General features: G+C 40.6%; 1 protein-coding gene across 1 annotated transcript; it reads right to left on the bottom strand.

Annotated features, from left to right (window-relative positions):
• Nucleotides 1-314: 314 nt before the first annotated feature.
• Nucleotides 315-4,543, bottom strand: LOC112305100 (olfactory receptor 7A5). The gene is made up of 2 exons (XM_024560761.3): nucleotides 4,389-4,543; nucleotides 315-1,512 (listed from the first exon to the last, which is right to left on the bottom strand). Exon 2 carries the CDS (start codon nucleotides 1,497-1,499, stop codon nucleotides 579-581), a length of 921 nt encoding a protein of 306 aa, XP_024416529.1. The 5' UTR covers nucleotides 1,500-1,512; nucleotides 4,389-4,543; the 3' UTR covers nucleotides 315-578.
• Nucleotides 4,544-23,348: the final 18,805 nt, after the last annotated feature.

Genomic DNA, 23,348 nt, shown 5'->3' with positions numbered 1-23,348 from the left:
CTGTCAGCAGGTGGAGATTTACAGGGAACAATGATCAAGTCTACATCCTCAGGAAGAGCTACTGAGGTACTGATATACAAAGAATGAGGGACACATGGTAAAAACTGAGGCTTCAGACTTTCCTGGAATGAAAGTATATAAATGGTGTGAGTAACCAAGTGAAAAAATTTTCCATATGACAATGTATTTATGACTATCCATGAAATAAGAACAAAGTAGTAGAGTGATATATGTCATTTGAGAAGAAATCAGTCTTAAGAAATCAATGCTGCCATGAAATAAACTGGAATTTATAAATATTTCTGATCAATGTTGGGGAAAAACAATGTGAAGCTAGGAAAATGAGAAAGAGAAACACTGTCTAGGTAATAGATGTAGCAGAGAGCTTAATAAAATGGTGACTTAGGTTGCACAGAGAAGCTGAACTCACAGAAATGGAAATTCCAGGACAGGAATAAAAGGAGAAAGTTTGAAAACAGCAATCTGATGAAAATTCCAGAATTTCTAATTTTGCATTTTGGGGCCTAGAAATCAAGGTGACTTTTTCAACTTCGGATTATTTATCCCGTGTTTACCTGCTATGCAAAGAATCTTTTCAGAGCCCCCTTTATGTCTCTGTTCCTGAGACTGTAGATGAAGGGGTTCAGCATGGGTGTGACCACAGTGTACATCACTGAGGCTGTTGCATTTGACTGTGAGCTGTGGATACCAGCAGAGCTGAGATATACACCTAGCATTGTACCATAAAATAAGGACACAGCTGAGAGGTGAGAGGCACAGGTGGAAAATGCCTTATACTTCCCCTGAGCCGATGGGATTGCCCGTATGGAGGAAATGATCATAGAGTAAGAGTAAAGGATCCCAGTAAGGGGACCACCACCCAGTAGCACAGTTGCAAAGTATATCACAATGTTATTAAGAAAATTGTCAGAACTGGCAAGTTGAATCATCTGATTTAGGTCACAGAAAAAGTGGGGGATTTCCAAGTCTGGATAGAAGGACAGCCGTAACACCATCAAGCACTGTAGCAATGAATCCAGTGCACTTATGATAAAGGACACCAGAACCAGCAGTCCACAGAGCCGGGGGTTCATGATGACTGTGTACTGCAGGGGGTGACAGATGGCCACAAACCTGTCATAGGCCATCACTGAAAGGAGGAAGTCATCCGACAAGGCAAAGAATATGAAAAAATACATCTGTGTGATGCAGCCTGCATAGGTGATGGCTTTGCTCTGTGTCTGGATGTTCAGCAGCATCTTTGGGATGGTGGTGGAGGTGAAGCAGATGTCTACCAGGGACAGGTTGGAGAGGAAGAAGTACATGGGTGTGTGGAGGTGGGAGTCTGAGCTGACAGCCAGGATGATGAGCAGGTTTCCCAACACAGTGATCAGGTACATGCAGAGGAACAGCCCAAATAGGAGGGGTTGTAGTTCTGGTTTGTCTGATAGTCCCAGGAGATGAAATTCTGACACTCTTGTAAGGTTCCTTGGATCCATGAGGTGGAGGTAACTTTCAAGGAGAAAATAACAAGAGTAATTTAATATACACCTGCATTATTAGCTTAGCACTAATGCTACAGTTTTTAATTTGAAGTCAAGAAATTAATTTCACCATTGGCTGATGTGGCTCAGTGGATTGAGTGCCAGCATGCAAACCGATTAATCTCTAGTTTGATTCATGCCTGGGTTGCCGCCAGGTCCCTGGTTGAGCAGGTGCAAGAGGCAACTGCACGTTGATGTTTCTCTCTTTCTCCCTTCCTTCCCCTTCCTATAAATATAAATAAATTAAATCTTTATAAAAAATAAATTAATTTGGTATTTTGGGATGGACTGTTCCTTTCTAGGAGTTTTCTGTGTCATCTTAGAGCTGGAATATTTATTCCCACCTCCTTTTTTCCTAAGTTGTCAGGAATACTTCAGTTTTAATGAGAAATATATCACGTATTTCCAGATTATAAATTGAGTGCTGACCATGTTTTGGGCTCTCTCTAGGCTGTGAGTAGAAGGAAGAACACAAGTCCCTACACATAAACATTGGGGATAGAATATAGAAACAAATAATAGGAATAAATTTAACATTACAGATGGTGACAGATCCTAAGAAGGAAATATGAAAGCAGGTCTAAAGGAGAAAGTGCCTAAGCCATCCCATTTCTCATGTGTTTTTAGGCAAGACCTGCCAACAGGATGACATTTAAGCACAGACTCGAGGGAGAAAGACAGGGAGATCAAGTTTATGTGGGCCAGTGTGTGCCTGACAGAGGGAATGGCCAGTACCAAGGCCTTAGCTAGGAGCTGCCAGAGTTTAGTGATTTGGTTAAAATTAATATCGGAATATGTGATGGGCCTTGATCATAATTTTTTCTGTTGCTTCTAGGCTGTGGGTCTCAACCAGAAATGAGTTTGCCCTAACAGTGCCTGAAGGGATACTGCTAAACACCTACAATTCACATGCAGACACACACAGACACACACACACACAACAATTCTTATCCCTCCCCAAACGTCAGTGGAATAGATGACAGAACCTAGTTTAGCCCAGCACTTCTCCAGTTTCAATGGGCTTATGACATCCCCAGAATTCTAATTTAAATGCGGAGTCTGATTCAGCATGTCTTTCAGGCTCAGAGAAGCTGTTTCTGACTAGGGCCCAGGTAGTGTTGATGCTGCAGGTCCTGGTCTGTGGACCACTTTCTGGGAAGAAAGGCTGTGGTTCTGTATTAGACTCAGTTCCAGGTTGTTTTAGTTCCTGTGATCCAAACATTGTCTCTGCATGGAGTTGTGAAGGTAGAGCGTATTCACTCATTCCAGAGGCTATGATTAGATCTGTGCTTCCTTTATACAAAGGCCCTTGGGTGACACAAAACAATACACATCTGAAAAAACATTTTTAGCAGGCAGAATAACTACCTCTGTACGACATCTACCTCCTAGGCCCCAGCACCTTGGAATCACATATTTTTCCTACCAAGGGGAGGATGAGGGTAGCAGATGGAACAGTGCTACTACTCAGCTGACTTTAAGGTAGAAGATGAGCAGGATCATCCAGGGGAACTAAGGTCAGCCCAGTGCTCCCCTAGATGCAGAGGGGGAGACCAGAAGAGCATGTGTCACTGCTGCCTTTGATGAAGGAGGAAGGGCCCTGAGGCAAGGAATGCAGGTGGTCAGAACACAAACTGGAATTGGGAGAAAACAGATTGTCCCCTGAGTCTCCAGGAGGAGCCCAGCCCTGCAGACAGCTTGAGATTGGCCAGTGAGACTCATGCCAGGCTCTGACACCCAGAATTGTATGCACATATGTGTGCTCACTGAGAAGGACTTGTGTGGGAGAACTTCCCAGCAGTCTCGGCAGTCCAATAAAGTCAGTCATCCAGTGACATGCAATGGAGGGGCTGAGATTAAGTGTCTGCATTCATTAGCTGCCTTGGGTAGGCATTTTACTTTGAAACTCCACAGGAAGCAGAAAAGAAAATTTGAAATTATTTGGAGATATTACACCCTGTAAGCTGGGACAGTGAAGTCTTCTTGGCTTAAAAATGAAATAATACACATTAATGTACATAAAATTAAGATTTAAGGTAAAATGTGTGACCTTAATTTTTTTTATCACTGAATTGTTAAAACTTGTTGCTCAACACACTATATACTCTTTGGTAGAACCCAGTCAGTCCTCAATTTGTATTCCCCACAAGCTTGAATCTGTCCTTCAAAGCATAGAAATGTGGTGGTCACTGTGGGAAAAGGCTGTGTGTGGAGTAGGAATTCCTATTAACCCTTTTAATATAGAAAGTGAGAGGGTACAAACCCCAACACATAGGGAGCCTTGGCAGTAGTGAAGTAACACTACTTAGTATTCCTTTTTACACTTATTAAGTAATTCTTATGTGAATACTCAGCATGAGAGAAGATACTGCAATGTCTGCCTCACTAACTGCTGCTGCAAGGTGCTGTCTACCTCACTGGTTGGATCTTTTCAATGAATAGAAAACATGCTGAAATACACCCTGTCTTAGAAATTTAGTACAAACATCCTCACTTCACTGCACTCTTCTCCACACTTAATGCTCTGTTTCCTTTCCTGGAACAGCACAACTCCTCAGATGGTTTTCATTTTGCTGCAACCATTTCCTGCATCTTACTCATTGTGCAGCGGTCTTCCCACTGGACTCCCAGTCCCATCACCTAATTGTCAGCCATGGCCCTGTGTGCAGATTCAAACTGATGCATCCTTATTAATGTATTAAGTAAATTAAGTATAAATTAGTTACTTAACCAAGAATGCAAACAGAGATAATCTGGTCTCAGGGCTCAGCTGATTAGGATCCCAGTGACTCAGATAGAAGTTCTCAGGTTCTAGCCTCTGTGACCCTTTCCTGATGTACCTACCAGGCTCTCAAACCTCTTTGGATGGGCTTTCTGAAAGGAAGGTCTTCATGTTCAAGTTAGAATCACTTCTTGGATGATGGATGATGGAGACTGAAGCTCTGTCCCACAGAAAACAGCAGGAAGGACTGAAGCATCAGTTCCTGAGCCAGACTTAGTAATCAAAGCAACAACCATGTCCCATATACCAACATTGTACAAACTCAGGTGTTGCATGGGGAGATATTTATTGTCTCTGTGTATCTACTCATCAGGCATATTTTTGTTGTGTTATTCCAATTTCTAAGTGTATGATTTCCCTCTGGGCCTCTAGAATAAACAGAAAGAAAATTTCTCCTAATGGTTGTCAGATCCCAAGAGACCAGGTTAGAAGCCAGGTGGCTTTAGATTTTATGACTCCTTGTCTTGGATCTCACCTTTTTCCCAGAGGTCTCACCTCCTACTACTTTATTCAAACAGTGAGTTACCATTTTCTCCAAAGTCTGAGACTGTGGAACCTTCCAGGACCACGTCCCTTTTGATCCTTAAGGCACTGAATTGTGGTGGGGACAAAGCCCTGATGTGTCCAGAGCTTTGCTATCCCCTCTTCAATGAGGGGAGAGCTGTGTTCTTTTCATATGGAATTCTGGCCACCAAAATCTTTTCCTTCCTGACACATTTTTCAAAATAATTAGAGATTTTGTATTTATTTCACAAATTAAAAGCTTTGGTTTATTGTCTCATTATAAAATATGTTAATTATGACAGGTACACTTTGATAGTTTTATGCTATATAATCTGAGCTTAGTACCTTATATATTTTGTCTGGTTTAATTGTTTGAAAAGTCTATTCTATGAGGCATTACTAATATGAACTGCATTCCTTTTTGCAGAACTGGGGTGTAGGGTTTTAAAACTTCCTGGAAGTTATGAACTAAGTGTGCAGTAGGCCTTGATTGGAATCTGTCAGGTTGCTTTGAGTTTAAACTCTGGGCCAGTGGTTCTCAACCTGAGATGATTTTGCCCTGGAGACATTTGGCAACATGTGGAGGGAGTCTGCTAATCACCTACAACATCCAAGAGAAAGAATTATCCCAGCCCTATTGTCAACAGAATAAGGTGAGAAAGCCTAGTCTAGTCCAGCACTTCTCCAACTTCAAGATGCATAGAAGTCATCCAGGATTATAGTACAAATGCAGGTCCTGGTGGCCCAGAGGTTCTTTGAATGAAACAAGTTCCCAGGCAGTTTTGATGCTGCATGTGCTGGTCTGTGGGCCACATGTTCTAGTAAGGCTGTACCTGCGTTAGAGTTGAGTGTAGGCAGTATAGGTCTTCAGGATCAAAAATGATTTTGCATGTAATTTTGAATGGATAGTTTTTATACACTCCTTCCAGAAGCTGTTATAAATTCATTGTTCAGACTTCTAGCCAAGATGGAGTCATAGGTAGATAAACACACTGTGCTTCCTTGCACAACCAAAACCAGGACAACAAATTTAAAAACAAATAACAACCAGAACTGACTAAAAAATTGAACTTTATGGAAGTCCAAGAACGACAGAGTTAAAGAGGAAATATTCATCCAAACCAGTATGAGGGGCAAAGACGGGCAGCCAGGTAGAGAAGACTCACGGCAAGGCGGTGTCTGGTGGATGGGGTGAGGCATTAGCTGACAGACTGGGTGGTTCCATATTTGTGTGCAAATAAATAAGGAGGAACAACGGGAGAGCGAGACAGACCATGCAACCCAGGGTTTAAGGCTGGGGAAATAAAGCCTCAAAACCTCGGACTGCAAAAACCTGTGAGAGTTGAGGAGGGGGGAGAAACTACCAGCCTCACAGGAGAGTTTGTTGGTAATACCCACAGGGTTCTATAATGTACACAAACCCACCCACTGGGAATCTGCAACAGAAGGGCTCAATTTGATTGAAGGTAGTGGGGGAAGTGACTGATAACCGGCTGAGAGTAGAACAAAGGACACTGAGAGGTTCCCTCTCAGACCCCTTCCCCACATACAGCATCACAACAGAGAAACGTGGGTTTCCCCACCCTGGTGAAAACTTAAGGCCCAGCCCCTTACTACGTAAGAGGTGAGCTGAAATTTAAAAAAAAAAAAAAAAAAAAAAAAAAAAAAAAAAGTCCAAATGAAAGAACAAATCAAAGCTCCAGAAAAAATACAACTAAGTAATGAAGAAATAGCCAACCTATCAGATACACAGCCTAATCACTGGTAATCAGGAAGCTCACAGAATTGGTTGACTATGGTTGCAAATTAAAGAAAAAGTGAAGGCTATGAAAAGTGAAATAAAGGAAAATGAATGTATAGAACACCAACAGTGACAGGAAGGAAACTGGGACTCAAATCAACAGTTTCAAACAGAAGGAAGAAAGAAATATTCAACCAGAACAGAATGAAGGAATAAAAATCAGAAAAATGAGGAGAGGCTTAGGAACCTCTAGGACAACTTTAAATGTTCCAACATCTGAATCATAGGGGTGACAGAAGGAGAAGAGGAGGAGCAAGAAATTGAAAACTTATTTGAAAACATAATAAGGAGAACTTCCCCAACCAGCCAGAAAAAATAGACTTTCACGAAGTCCAAAAAGCTCAGATTCCCAAAGAAGTTGAACTCAAGGAAGCACATACCAAGGCACTTCATAATTACATTACACAAAATTAAAGATAAGGAAGGGAGAGAGAAGATGGCGGCGGTGAGATAGGTGGGAGCGGAGTTAACTTCTCCCTGCACCTGGGTGAAACACCTACCCATTCTATTGACAAACAAAGCGAACAGCCAACAGCAGCCCAGCGTTTATGAAGATAGGAGACCAAAAAGTACAGAGGACACTGAGAAAACAGAAGGTAAGGGGATTGCTTCAGGACAAAAAGGTCCCTGGGACCAACGTGGGGACCAGGGCAGCTGCAGTCCCAGGCCCGCCCCTGCCAGGCCTGCCATAGGACTCCTGGGAGAGAGCCGGTTAACGGCCCCCTCCCCTGCTAAACAAGGCCTGAGCAACACAGTGAGAGACCTGGTTGCCTAAAGTTGCAAGGAGGGGAATAAGGACAAAGTGGTAAACCCAGGGAGACCACGGGTGCTGGCTGAGGAGAGTTGAAAGTTGCGCCACGTGCTATCCTGACCCAGACAGCCCCTGCCTAGCTGGAGAGGTGGGCTGTGTGAGAGGACAGGCCCTTCCCTGTACAGAGGGAGCCACAGGATTGAGCAGGAGGATTTTTCCCAAAAAGAAAAAGACCCTCTGGGGCACTTTGGGGAATTCCCCTGCAGCAACAGCTCCAGTCCCCTCTCCACCCTACCACCCCTTGGGGACTGTGCGCACCTCATCTCGGAGGGAGCTGAGACTACAGGCATCACCGCCGGGAGGGTGCCCAGCGACCAGGATTGCGCCCAGTGACTGGGGAGTGCGCCCATCCACCAGGGAGTGCCCGCGCCTCATTTCAGAGGGGGCTGAGACTACAGGCACCACCCGGGGGAGGGTGCCCAGCGACCGGGAGTGTGCCCAGCAACCTGGAAGTGTCTGCACCTCATCTCGGAGGGAACTGAAACCACAGGCACCAGGGAGAGTGCGAATCAAGGAAGGCTCTGCCATAGCCCAGAGAAGGCCTACCATAAAAAAAGAGTGGGTAGAAGCTGGGAACACCAGGATTCCTCCTGAAAGAGGAAACCCACCAACAAAGGAAACACCAACAGATAAGAAGAGAAGAAGGTGAAGGAAAGGGAAACCACACGAAGTCAACCCAGGACCTCTCTGAAAATACAAAAAAATAGTGAAGAAATTACTAAGAACAAACAACTGAACAAGTGCAAGAGAAAAGCCTCAAAACCTTTTACAGACGGAAGAACCAGCTCCAACACAACCTGCCCACACCTGCACAACAGAAGACAAGAGGTGGGGGACAGACGGACCCTCAGATAACCAGCTGGTGGGAAAGACCCACCAAACGAAGACCCAACAAGAACAAAAAACCAAAGACATACACAGAGACAACATAAACCACAGCCGAAGATCAGTAAGATCGGGAGATCAAGGAGACTGTACACTAAATCTCACAGGTATTCTACCACAGAAGTTTCCACCAAAAATCCAGGGGATCAGAACAGAGCAACTTAAGAAGCATAGGCTAACAAGAAGAATCTCACAAACGATGGGAGGACAAAGAAACAATCCCCAAATGAAAGGAAAGGAGGAAGTCTCAGAAACAATGCTAAATGAAAAAGAGGCAAGTCAACTATGAGATACTGAGTTCACGGACTTGGTTATGAGGAAGCTTAATGAGCTCACACAGAATTACCAAAAACTACAGAGAAACTACAATGAACTCACTGCAAACTATATCAACATGAAAAAGGAAATAGAAACTATCAACAAGGGCCAAGAGGAAATGAAGAATCCAATTTCTGAACAGAAGAACACAGCAGAAGGAATCAAAAGCAGGCTCGATGAAGCAGAGGACCGGATCAGCGAACTGGAGGACAGGTAGAAAAAAAACACCGAGAATGAGCAAGAAAAGGAAAAGAGGCTCAGAAAGAATGAAGAGGGGTTAAGGGAAATGCAGGACAACATGAAACGCAATAATATCCATATAATAGGGATACCAGAAGGAGAAGAGGAAGAGCAAGGGATAGAAAAACTGTTTAAAAAAGTAATGATGGAAAATTTCCCTAATCTGAGGAGAGAAAAAGTCACACAAATCCAGGAAACACAGAGAGTCCCAAGCAAGAGGAACCCAAAGAGGCCCACTTCAAGACATATCATAATAAAAATGGCAAAATTCCAAGACAAAGAAATAATCTTAAAGGCAGCAAGGGAAAAAAAGGAAGTAACATACAAGGGAGGCCTGATAAGGTTAGAAACTGACTTCTCAATGGATATGCTCCCACCCAGAAGAGAATGGCAAAAAAATATCACAAGTAATGAAAACCAGAGGACTGCAACCAAGATTACTTTACCCAGCAAGGCGCTCAATCAAGATAGAAGGCCAAATAAGGAGTTTCCCAGACAAAAGAAGTCTAAAAGAATATACCTCCACCAAACCAGCTCTGCAAGAGATGCTAAAGGGGCTGCTGTAAGGAAAGGAAGGAAAAGATAGAAAGAGGGAATAACACAAGTACAAATAATAGGGAATGAATAACTACCTATCAATAATAACCTTAAATGTAAATGGATTAAATGCTCCAATCAAAAGAGATAGAATAGCGGAATGGATAAGAAACCATGACCCACACAGATGCTGCCTACAAGAGACCCATCTCAGGACAGAAGACCTACACAGACTGAAAGTGAAGGGCTGGAAACAAATATTACAAGCAAATGGACAGGGAAAAAAAGCAGGGGTAGCAATACTCATATCAGACAAAATAGACTTCCAAAGAAGGGCCATAAAGAGAGACCCAGAGGGTCACTTCATAATAGTCAAAGGAAGAATCCACCAAGAAGACATAAACATTGTAAATATATATGCACCCAACATAGGTGCACCCAAATACATAAAGAAAATCTTGGAGGACTTCAAGAAAGATATTGACAGCAACAAAATTATAGTAGGGGACTTTAACACCCCACTGTCAAAGGTGTACAGATCTTCTAAACAAAATATCAACAACGATATTGTGGCATTGAACAAGGCCTTGGAGGAAATGGACTTAACTGATATATATAGAGAGTTTCATCCCAAAGAAGCATAATACACATTCTTTTCAAATGCACATGGAACATTTTCAAAGATAGACCACATGATAGGACACAAAACAAGCCTCAACAAATTCAAGAAAATTGAAATCGTATCAAGCATTTTCTCTGACCATTAGGAACTGAAACTAGAAACAAATCTCAAGGAAAAAACCCCAAAACAATCAAAAACATGGAGATTGAATAGCATGCTATTAAACAATGAATGGGTGAAAAATGAGATTAGAGAAGAAATCAAAAACTTTCTGGAAACAAATGAAAATGAACTCACAACAATCCAAAACCTATGGGACACAGCAAAGGCAGTCCTGAGAGGGAAGTTTATAGCGATACAGGCCTACCTAAAAAGAATAGAAATAGCGCAAATAAACAACTTAACCTTACACCTACAAGAACTCGAGGAACAACAACAAAAACAGCACAGAGCAAGTACAAGCAAGGAAATAACCAAGATGAGAGCAGAATTAAAAGACATAGAGACTAAAAGCACAATTCTAACGATCAATAAATCCAGGAGCTGGTTCTTTCAAAAGAAAAACAAAATCGACAAGCCCTTAAGCAGGCTCATCGAGAAAAAAAGATAGAGGACCCAAATAAACACAATCAGAAATGAAAGAGGAGAGACTACAACGGATACCACCGAGATACAAAGGATTGTAAGAAATTACTATGAAGAACTGTATGCCAGACAATTTGAAAACCTAGATGAATTGACAAATTTCTAGAAAAATATAACCTAGCAAAACTCAATGAGGGAGAAGCACAAAGCCTGATCAGACCAGTTACGCCTGATGAAATTGAAACAGTAATCAAAAAGCTTCTGACACACAAAAGCCCTGGACCAGACTGTTTCACAGGATAATTCTACAGAGCATTTAAGGGAGAGCTAACCCCCATCCTCCACAGATTATTTGAAAAAATTCAAGAAGATGGAAGACTCCCAAACTCGTTTTACAAAGGCAACATCATCCTAATCCCAAAACCGATAAAGACATAACAAAGAAAGAAAACTTCAGGCGGATATTGCTGATGAACATACATGCTAAAATCATCAACAAAATATTGGCAAACTGCATCCAGCCATATGTTGAAAAGATCATACACCATGATCAACTGGGATTCATCCCAGGGATGCAAGGATGGTACAATATTTGCAAATCAATAAACATAATACACTACATAAACAACAGCAAAGACAAAAAACACTTGATCATATCAATAGATGTGGAAAAAGCATTTGATAAGGTACAGCATCCATTTATGATAAAAACCCTCAACAAAGTGGGAATAGAGGGAGCATTCCTCAACATAATAAAGGCCATATATGAGAGACCTACAGCCAACATCATACTTAATGGACAAAAACTTAGAGCTTCCCCACTAATCAGGAACAAGACAAGGATGCCCTCTCTCACCACTCCTATTCAACATAGTTTTGGAAGTCCTAGCCACAGCAATCAGACAAGAAAAAGCAATAAAAGGCATCCAAATTGGAAAGGAGGAAATGAAACTTTCACTGTGTGCAGATGACATGATAGTGTACATGGAAAACCCTATAGACTCCACGAAAAAACTACTTGACCTAATAAATGAATTTGGTAAAACAGCTGGATACAAAGTCAATACTCAGAAATCAAAGGCATTCCTGTACACCAACAATGAAACTGCAGAAACAGAAATCAGGAAAAAAATCCCATTTGATCTAGCAACAAGAAAAATAAAGTACCTAGGAATAAACCTAACCAAGGAGGTAAAAGACCTGTACTCAGAAAACTACACAACACTGAAGAAAGAAATTAAGGAAGACACAAACAAATGGAAGCATGTACCATGCTCATGGATTGGAAGAATTAACATCATCAAAATGGCCATACTACCCAAAGCGATTTATAGATTCAATGCAATCCCTATTAAAGTACCTATGATATATTTCACAGATATAGAACAAACATTTCAGAAATTTATATGGAACCATAAACGACTCCAAATACCTGCAGCAATTTTGAGAAAGAACAATAAAGCAAGAGGGATCACAATACCTGGTATCAAACTGTATTACAAGGCCACAGTAATCAAAACAGCCCGGTACTGGCATAAAAACAGGCACATAGACCAATGGACCAGAACAGAGAGCCCAGAAATAAACCCAAGTCTTTATGGTCAATTAATATTTGACAAAGGATGCAGGAGCATGAAATGGAGCAAAAATAGCCTCTTCAACAAATGGTGTTGGGAGATCTGGGTAGTTATGTGCAAAAAAATGAAACTCAATCACCAACTTACGCCATACACGAAAATAAACTCAAGATGGATAAAAGACTTAAATATAAGTTGTAACACCATAAAAGTCCTAGAGGAAAACATTGGCAAGAAGATCTCAGACATTCCACGCAGCAACATCCTCAGAGACACGTCCCCTAAAGCAAGGGACATAAAGGAAAGAATGAACAGATGGGACCTCATCAAAATAAAAAGCTTCTGCATGGCTAAAGAAAACAGCACCAAATTACAAAGAGAACCAACAGTATGGGAAAACATATTTGCCAATGATACCCCAGACAAGGGCCTGATCTCCAAAATATATAAAGAACTCACCTAACTGCACTCCAGGAAGACAAACAATCCAATGAAAAAATGGGCAAAGGACTTGAACAGACACTTCTCCAAGGAAGACATACAGAGGGCCCAGAGTCATATGAAAAGATGCTCAGCATCACTAGACATCAGAGAGATGCAAATTAAAACCACAATGAGGTACCATCTCACACCAGTCAGAGTGGCCAACGTAAACAAATCCACAAACAAATGTTGGAGAGGATGCAGAGAAACGGGAACCTAGCACATTGTTGATGGGAATGCAGACTGGTGCGGCCACTGTGGAAAACAGTATGGAATTTCCTCAGAAAACTAAAACTGGAACTGCCCTTTCACCCAGCAATTCCGCTGCTGGGATTATACCCTATGGACCCTCAATCACCAATCCAAAAGAACCTGTGCACCCCAATGTTCATAGCAGCACAATTTACAATAGCCAAGTACTGGAAGCAACCTAAGTGCCCATCAGCAAATGAGTGGATCCAAAAATTATGGTACATTTACACAATGGAATTTACGCAGCAGAGAGAAAGAAGGAGCTCCTACCCTTTGCCATAGCATGGATGGAACTGGAGAGCATTATGCTAAGTGCAATAAGTCATGCGGTGAGGGACAAATACCATATGATCTCACCTTTAACTGGAACATAATCAACAAAAGAAAAAAGCAAACAAAATATAACCAGAGATTGAAATTAAGAATATTGTAACAATAGCCACAGATGAGTGGGGAGCGGATAGTGGGGAGAGGGGTCTATAGGAGCTACTACAAAGGAGACAGGGACAAAAGCAAGGGGGAAGGTAGAGGTGGGGGAAGGAGGTGGGACTGGTTGGGGTGGAGTTGGAGGGATGGGGAGAAAATGCAGACAATTGTAACTGAATAAATATAAATAAATAAGTTTTAAAAAAATAAACAAAAAAATTTTACAAGCATATGTCACCCCAATAAATTTAATTTTAAAAATGTCATAAAATCAAAAACAGATTTTGAATGAGGTATACCTCTATATTGTGAAAGTTGAAAAAAGTTTAGCTTCTTTTTAAGCATCCATTTAAACTGTTTTTTAATATTATAAAAATAATAATAAAATAAATAAAATTTACCAATCTTTGGCATGCTTAAATCCTAAGGAAAAAAAAATTAAAGATAAGGTGAGAATCTTTAAAGCAGCAAGAGAAAAGCAACAATCACCGACATAGGAGCTCCCATTAGACAATTGGCTGATTTCTCAAAAGAAAACTTGCAGACAAGAATGAGCTGGAAAGAAGTATTCAAAGTCATGAAAGGCAAAGACCTACATCCACATTTACTCTTCCCAGAAAAGCTATCATTTATAATAGAAAGGCAGATAAAGTGCTTCCCACAAATGGTCAAATTAAAGGAATTCATCCTCACCAAGACATTATTATATGAAATGTTAAAGGGACTTATCTAAGTAAAAGAAGATAAAAAAATATGTACGGTAAAATGACAACAAACTCACAGCTATTAACCACCAAACCTAAAACATCTAGAGAGGAACAGAATCACAGAAATGGAGATCACATGGAGGGTTATCAGTGTGGGAGTGGGTGGAGAGAGAGGGGGAAAAGGTACAGAGAATAAGTAGCATAAATTGTAGGTAGAGAATAGACAGAGTTAGGTGAAGAATAGTACAGGAAATGTAAAAACCAAATAACTTAAATATATGACCCACGGACTTGAACTAAAGGGGGAGAATGTGTATGGGAAGGCATGTGCAGGGTGGATGGGAATAAAGGGGATAAAATGGGCCAACTGTAATAGCATAATCAATGAAATATATTCAAAAACATAAGACCTTAATATTTATTGTAAGTATTTTTAAATATTTTTAAAATATTTGGTTCTATTGGAGTGTAAGGGAGAGGAAGAAAATAAAGGAGAAAATATATGTCAATAAAATATTAAGTTGAGCAAAAAATTTCATTCTTTAATTATTTAAATAAATTCATGAATGATATCATATGATACTTGTTTAAAGGTACCTAATTTGATTATTTTACTTTAGGGCACTTTTTTGAAACCATGAAATATATTATTGGAAAGAATTTATAGTAGGCAGAATAAGAGCCTCCAAATATATCCACATCATCATTTCTAGAAATGTGTAATGTGTTACTTTTCACTGTAAGGGAGCATTAAAGTAGCAGAAGGAGTAGTGTGGGTAATGAGCTAATTTTAAGATAAGATGCCATGATCATGTAGGTGGGACTAATGTGCTCACTGTGGTCCTAACATTTGGAAGAGGAGGGAAGAATAGTCAGAGTCAGAGAGAGACTGAAAGATGCCACACTGCTTGCTTTAAACATGGAGAAAGGGCCATGTGGCAAGAGATATTGTGATAGAACAGGAAATGAATTTTCCCTTGGAGCCTCTAGAAGGAACCAGGCCCTGCAAACATCTTGATATCAGCCCATTAACTCATCAGGCTTCTGACCCACAGAGCTATATGTGAATTAATTTGTTTCTTTTAAACCCTTTGTGTGGTGATTACAGTAGCAATAGCAATGTTATACAGAGATTTATTCAATCATTGTTTGAAGGAAAATAAGTTTAAGAACCTCAATCCATTTATTTGCATCCCTTGAATAAGGACATTTTCTGGTGAAACACCCAATTAAAAGAAAACACCATAATTAGAAGAAAAAAAAATCTGAAGTCAATTTGGATATTCAGTTCCATTAAATGGTACAAAGAATGCACCATTGCATAGAAGAAAATGTGGTTCTGACTTTGAAGTCTTTGGACATTAAGATAGGAAAATAATTTTTTGTTGTAAATGAAGGGCAACCACCCTAGCCATGTTGCTCACTAGGTTGGAGAATCATTCCATGTACAGAAAGGTTGCCTGTTTGATTCTCGGTCTGGACACTTGGCTGGATTGCAGGTTTGACCCTCAGTTGTGCTGTGTGCCAGTGGAGACAGATCCATCTTTCTCTCCCACGTGAATGTTTCTCTCTCTCTCTCTCTCTCTCTCTCTCTCTCATATCAATGGAAACATGTTCTGGATTTTTCCATCTATTTCCTACACCAAGGTAGTGAGTTTTCTGTCACTGTTTTTTCAAAGAGGTTTTCAATTTCTGGTCCATCACTTCTCCTTCCGGCAGCCCCATGATGTGAAGGTTGGTGGGCTTGAAGCCGTCCCAGAGGCTCCTTAATCTGTTCTCATTTTCTTAGATTCTTTTTTCATTTGTTGTTCTGCTTGAGTGTTTTTTCTTCCTTATATTTACAATCACTTATTTGATTCTCTGCTTTCCCCTCTCTACTGTAGATTATCTGTAAATCATACTTAATTTCAATTAATGTAGTCTTCCACTCTGACTGGATCTTTTTTATGCTGTTGAGGTCCTCACTGAGCTCACTGAGCATCCGTATGTACAGTGTTTGAATGCTGCATCTAGTAGTTTGCTTGTCTCCATTTTGTTTAGCTCCTTTTCTGGAGGTTTTTTGTTTCCCTGTTCTTTCTTCTGGGCCACGTTTCTTTGTCTCACAATTGAAGACTCCCTGTGTTAGTTTCTATGCATTAGGCAGAGCTGCTACATCCCCCAGGCTTAGTACAGTGGCCTAATGTAGTAGGTGTCCTGTAGGGTCCAGTATCACAACCTTCCCTATCACCCAAGGTGGGTAGTAAACTTGTGCCCACCATGTGGGCTGGGTACAACCTCCATTTGTAATTGACCTTGACTACTGTTAGCACTTCTATGGGAAGGATTTAGCAAGGCTGATCAGTGGAGGGATTGGCTTCCCGCACTGGCTACTGACCTCCAACCGGCTTGGAGGATCAGTTGTGCAGGAGCCCAATCCACAGAGCAGAACTTACTTCAGCAGGGCTCTGATGCCTGCTGAGTTGGCCCCTTGAGTGTGTCCCTTGTGGAGGTGGTTGGGTGGTGATGGTCCAATGTGGTTCGAAGCTGTCCACTGGGTGTGCTGACTCTGGGGACTCCCAGAAGGTGCAGACCAAGGTCAGCCAGCCCTGTCTTATGTCCAGGATCCTCTGGCATAAGCTATTTGCAGATGGCTTCTACTTGTGCTGGGCTTAGATGTGTTTAGATGAGGCCATTCTGTGAACCAAGGCTTTTAGAGCTTAGCAAGTGGTACTGGGTTCCCTGATAAAGGTTGTTTGAAAGAGTTCATGAAAATCTGAAGCATGAGACAAGTCTTTTGTATGGAAAACCACTGAAAACAGCTTGGCAGGGACCAAATGTTTGGTGGGGTGGGATCTGAGGGAGTCACCACTGGGGCACAGAGTGTGAGCCAGGTGCAAGAGTCTCAGAAATGGCACTCTCCTGCCAGCTCTGTGGGAGGAGGGCTCATCAAAGGAACAAGTGCCTCTGCCAGCACATCTGTGTGGGAGAAAGCTGCCCCTCCAGCTCTCACCCTGATGCCAAACAATTCAGTTCCTCCCCATGTGTCTCTGATGCCTTGCAAGCAGCTGACCTAGCTCTGGAGGTGAGAGAGAGTGAGTCTGAGTGAGTCCATGCATGGATCCTTGAAGAGGAACTGACTGGGAATCCAGAAGTTTTCATCTTCCTCAGCCTCAATCCCTGCTTTTTTTTTTTACAGCCAGAAGTTATGGGGACTTCTCTCCCTGACACTGAAACCCTGGGCTGGAGGGCATGGGGTGGGGCTAGGACCTCTTGCTCCTTAATCATTACCCTCCTGATTTTTATATGGCACACATGGATGTGGGACCAATTGGTTCCATGTCTGTGACCTCCTAGCAGTCTCGCTGTCATTTCTTCTTTAATTCTGTAGTTGTAGGACTTCCATCCAGCTTGGTTTTTGGTGGTTCTGAATGATAGTGTTTCTGTAGTGTATGGTACTTTTGATGTAGTTGTGGGAGGAAGTGAGGGAGTACAGCATTTACCTACTCCACCACTTGACCAGAAGCCTTTGAAATTTATTTTGAATAACTGGATTAACAAGTTACTCTATTTAGGTCCGTTCCAGGTAACATGGATAGGTTGGAAGGATTTGCATGTGTAGCATAAAACTGGTGACTCTGAATCACAGGCCTGGGCAGCAATTCAAGCTCTCTTGTGCATCACCCTTTGGTCATGGAGATGTGAGAGATTCCAGGGCACGAGGACATATCAATGAATGATATTGATGTAGTTCATTCACTGTCCATTGTTTAATTAGGACAACATTTAGAAAAGTGGAGATACTTTGTTTAGATCCATAGAGGAACCACATTTGTATACAGCACTGTAATTCTGGAGAACAAACAGGAAAATAATTTGGCAATAAAATTTAAGATACATGAACCATCATTTCCCTCAATGGAAACTGACTTTTGCACATAGAATTCATCTTCTATCCATCAGGAGTAGATTACAGCATGACAAAATTCTTTACAGAGTAATCAAATAAATAATGCTCCCCCATCTCTAAGGTCGAAATTGATGAAAGCTCATATTAGGTCAATCTATTTAATAAATTTGTCTTTCCATATGGGCTCTGCTGGAGATATGTATTCAATAATCAATGCTTGCCTGGGACAATGGCAGGCACTATGGACATCAAGTGGAATGAGAGAATAAAAGCAGGAGTCCAGTTAAAAGTTAGCAGAATGTGAAAGCCCATGTTATCCTGAAGAATAGTTAAGGGAGTGAAGTAGACTAGAATCACAAACTAAAGCAGAAACTGTATTTCACATTGCTCTATGAAAACATCACATGGTAGGACTTAGTTAACAAGTATAGTTATTTCATGTGGGGAACACATCTCATGAATATTCTTTCAGTAAATCTAAAGAAAATTCTTGAGATTCTAGGAACCATGTGAGAAGAAAGTATTCTTAAGAAATCCAAATATTTTTTATTCAAATTTGGGAAAAACTCTGCGAGAGTGAGATAATGGACAAAAGAGAAAACATCTCTATATTAGAGCAGAAAACATGATAAAGTGAAGTCCTTCTATTGTTTAGAGAAGTTGAATTCAGATAAATGGAAACTCTAGTAAATAAATAAAACAGGCACATGAAACTTTCTGAGCCCACTGACATCCCTCTCCACAGAGTGACGCATGGCCAGCTCCATCTCATACTTGACTCGGATGTCTTCAGCAGCAAGACGGGCAGTGTCAATCTGCAGATCAATGCAGCGTTGGCCACACAACTTGCATAAACCTGAGCACTCAGGACCCTGATGGTGTTGAAATGGTGTCCCCAGTCTCTGTTCTGGAGTCCCTTCTTCTCCAGGTGTTTCCAGATTTTTCTCTCCAGTCTCCAATTATCAGCCTCCAGGCTTCTCAATGTCTCCAGGTAGGCAATAGGTGGTCATTCAGGCATTGCAAAGACTTCTTCTGGCTCTGGATGCACCCTATGCCTGCCACACCCCTGTTCATCCCCACAGGCAGGACCACTAGATCCCCAGCGGCCCCTTGCACTGGTGGGGTGGGACATGGAGATCTGGGATCCCGAGTCCCTGGAACCTGTAGAGATGCTGACTGAGCTGCAGGCTGGCTGGGCTGATGGCTGGGTGAGTGTAGGATGCCAGGATCTGGCAGTTTGTGGAGAAACTGGAACAGGTTATGAGCTCATGTTGTTTAGGGAGGAAAGAAAGAGGCCAAAGTCCCAATTAAAATATTTTCTGAAGAATAAATATTTAATTAATTTTGAGGTAGAGAGACAGATGGAGAGAGAGTGAGAAGGAGAGGATGGGCTTCGGAGACAGAGAGATAAATACCAATTTGTTTTTCCACTTTTTGATGCATTCATTTGATGCTTCTTGTATGTGCCTGAATAGAGAACTACAGAACAATCTGAAAACAATTAATTAAATGGCAATAACTACACAGCTATTAACAATTACTTTGAATGGAAATGGATTAAGTGTTCCAATGATATGACAAATGGGTAAAAACATGATAAATGTATACTATAGAATATTACTTAGCCCCAAAAGTATGTGATCTTGCCATTGCGACAACATGGATGGACTTAGTGCGTATATAGCTAAGAGAAATAAGTCAGAGGGAGAACAAAATTCATATAATTATGGTAATGTGTGGAATCTAAAAAAAAAACATGAACAAAGAAAACAGAAACAGACTCATAGACACAGGAAACAAATGGATGGTTGCCAGATGCAAGATGTCTTGGGGAGATGAGTGAAAAAGGTGAAGGGATTAAGAAGTACCTATTGGTGGTTACAGAATTGTCACAGGGATGTAAAGTACAGCATAGGGAATATAGTACATAATATTATAGTAACTTCATTCAGTGTCAGGTGGGTGCAAGGCTTATTGGGCTATCATATTGTAGGTTGTATAAATATGTAATCACTATGCTGTACACCTCGAACTAGTAGAACTTTGAATGTCAACTGTAATTAGAAAATGTTTTAATTTAGAAAAAGACAAAGAGTTTGGCATAATTATGCAGGTGCTACTAACTAACAAAGCCACCATGGTGCTCTGAATGTGGGAGAGGAAGGAAGAATTGTTGGAATCAGAGGGAGATTTGAAGATGCTACACCAGTTGCTCTGAAGACGGAGAAAGGGCCATGAGCCCAGGAATGCATGTGGCCACATGAAACTAGGGTAGGAGAGGAAATGGAACTCCCCTGTGCCTCCAGAAAGACCTGGTCCTGCAGACGACTTGATTGTAGTCCACTGAGACTAGTTTCAGGCTCTGACTTCCAAAATAGAAAAAGCTTAAATTTCTTTCATTTATACCCTACCATTGTAATTTGTGACAGCAGCAACAGGAATGGAATACAGATGTTATTAAAAAAAATAAACATAGGCTGGAGACGGACCTTTAGCTTGTCAAGTCATTGATTTAGCTTTCCTTGGATAAGGGCTTTTTGTGTTTAAATTTCATCTTCAGTAGTGACAAAAAGTAAAGTCAATTTGGATGATTAGTGACAATGAACATCTTTTTTATATCTAATTGCCATTCCTTTGTCCTCTTTGGTGAATTATCTTCCATTGTTAAATTGGAATGTTTGGGGCTCTTTTTCTTTTTTGGTGTTGAGTAGTATGAGTTCTTTCTAATTTTCCATATTTACCCCTTATGACATGTATCATTGATGAATATGTTCTCCAGTTCAGTAGGAGGTGTTTTCATTTTGTTAATGGTTTCTTTTGCTGTTGAAAACTTTTTTAGTTGATGTAGTTCCATTGTTTATTTATTTATTTTGTTTTCTTTGCCCAAGGAGATGTATCAGAAAGAAATATTGCTGAGAGAAATAGCAGAGATTTTACTGCCTACGTTTTTTTTTCTAGAAGTTTTATGACCCAGTGATTCTACTCTGGACATTTATCTGAAATAACCTGAAACATTAATTTGGAAGAAGATAAAAACCATATATTCATTGCAGCATTATTTACAATAGCAGAGAAATGAAATCAATCCAAGTGCCAATCAGTAAATTATTGCAATAATAAGATGTGGTACAAACATAAATGGACTATTACTCGTCCATTAAAAAGAGTGAAATCTTACTATTTGAAATAGAATGGATGAAGGAGAAGGTATTATGCTGAGTAAAATAGGTCAGTCACAGAAAGACAAATACCATATGATTTCACTAATAGGTGGAAATTAAAGAACAAAATAAAGGAAGAAATATTCCATCAGACTGATAGATACAGAGATGGAACGGGTGGTGTCAGAGGGCATCAGGGTTGGGGGCTGAGTGAAAGTGATTAAGAAGTGTGAACTGGAACTTCCAAAGTATTCATGAGGGTGTAAAGTACAGCATAAAGAATATAGTCAATAATATGATAATTAAGTGTGGAGCCAGGTGGGTACTGGAAATATCATTGTATACACTTAGTAAAGTATAAGATTGTTTAACCATTATGCTGTACACCTGAAATCAATAAAAATAATAATATTGAAAGCAAAGTGTAATTGAAAACTAAAAATAAAAATGCCAAAAATATTCAATTTGAAGATTCGGGGCTTTAGCTGTAACGGTGACCTCCACGCTCTGTCTTTGTGTCAGATCCTCCATTCCTTTAATTCTGGATTAACTCAAGCAGTCATTTGTTTAACTTTTGTCCTGTGAAAATGTGTCACAAATTTCCTTTCAGCATAAAAGATGGGTTTATAGTGAGTCTGTATTCATGTATGTGTGTTTGTGTGCTTTTCTGAAAGAAAATCATGTACAAGTGTGCACATGTATATACATAGACACATCCCTTACTTGTGAATAGAGTTCTTGGATGTAACAGAGTATTTCCAAGCATTTCATTTATTTCTACTGACATCGATGTGAATTAGGTTCACCATCCCACATCAATGTCATAAATAAGGAAACGGAGGCTCAGGGTGATTACATTTAAAAAATCATATATCAGCGGTTAAAGCTTTTGAGCACTTTTTTTATGACACATTTATGTTTTAAAAAATATTATATTAAGTTAGGCTTTATTCATTTAAAAATTTTTATTGAATTTAATGGGGTAACATTGGTTAATAAAGTTATATAGGTACCAGGTGTACGATTCTATAATACGTCATCTGTATGCTGATTATGTGTTCACCACCCAGTCAAGACTCCTTCCCTCACAATTTATCCCCTCTACCTCTCCTCCCTCCCTCCAGCCCCTTCCCCTCTGGGAAGCACCATAGTGTTGTCTGGTCTGTGAGTTGGTTTTCTCTGTTTGTATTTGCTGAATCCCTTAACCATTTTCACCCAGACCCCAGACTCACTCCCCTGTACCTGGTTTCAGTCTGTTCTCTGTATCTATGAGCCTGTTTCTATTTTGTTGGTTACCTTATTTTGTTCATTAGTTCCACTTGTGAGTAAAATCATATGGTACTGGTCTTCGTCTGACTGATTATTTCACTTAGCTTAATACTACACAGATCCCTCCATGCTGTTGCAGAAAGTAAGATTTTCTTTTCTTATGGCTCTGTAATACTCCATTGTGTAATGTAAAACAGCGTTCTTATGTTTTCAGGTTTTTTTTATTTTTTAACAATTCATTTTTATTATTATTTATTCTATTACAGTTATTACAATTTGCCCCCCTTTCCCTCCTCCTCCAAGCCCACCTCTGCTGCCACAGTCAATCCCCACATCATTAGCTTTTTTATCCACTCATCTACTGATGGACACTTGGGCTGCTTCCAAATCTTGGCTATTGTAAACAATGTTGCAATGAACATAATTGTTCATATAGTCTTTTTTTTTTTTTTAAATTTTTTTATTGTTATGCAATTACAGTTGTATGCCTTTTCTCCCCATCCCTCTACCCCACCCCAGGTGAACCCACCTCCCTCCCCCCTCTCCACCCTCCCCCTTGGTTTTGTCCATGTGTCCTTTATAGTAGTTCCTGTAATACCCTCTTCCCACTATCCCCGCCCCCACCCCCAACCCCCGCCCTGGCTATTGTTAGATTGTTCTTAACTTCAATGTCTCTGGTTATATTTTGTTTGCTTTTTTCTTCTATTGATTATGTCCCAGTTAAAAGTGAGATCATATGGTAATTGTCCCTCACTGCCTGGCTTATTTCACTTAGCATAATGCTCTCCAGTTTCATCCATGCTGTTGCAAAGGGTATAAGCTCCTTCTTTCTCTCTGCTGCATAGAATTCCATTGTGTAAATATACCATAGTTTTTGGATCCACTCGTTTGCTGATGGGCACTTCGGTTGCTTCCAGTACTTGGCTATTGTAAATTGTGCTGCTATGAACATTGGGGT

The sequence above is a fragment of the Desmodus rotundus genome, chromosome 9 (assembly GCF_022682495.2).
Source record: "Desmodus rotundus isolate HL8 chromosome 9, HLdesRot8A.1, whole genome shotgun sequence".
NCBI lineage: Eukaryota > Metazoa > Chordata > Mammalia > Chiroptera > Phyllostomidae > Desmodus > Desmodus rotundus.
This window is presented reverse-complemented; position numbering and strand designations above follow the sequence as displayed.

Excerpts from the sequence above, each read along its gene's own strand:
- LOC112305100 (XM_024560761.3), bottom strand. The coding sequence starts at position 1,499 with ATGGATCCAAGGAACCTTACAAGAGTGTCAGAATTTCATCTCCTGGGA.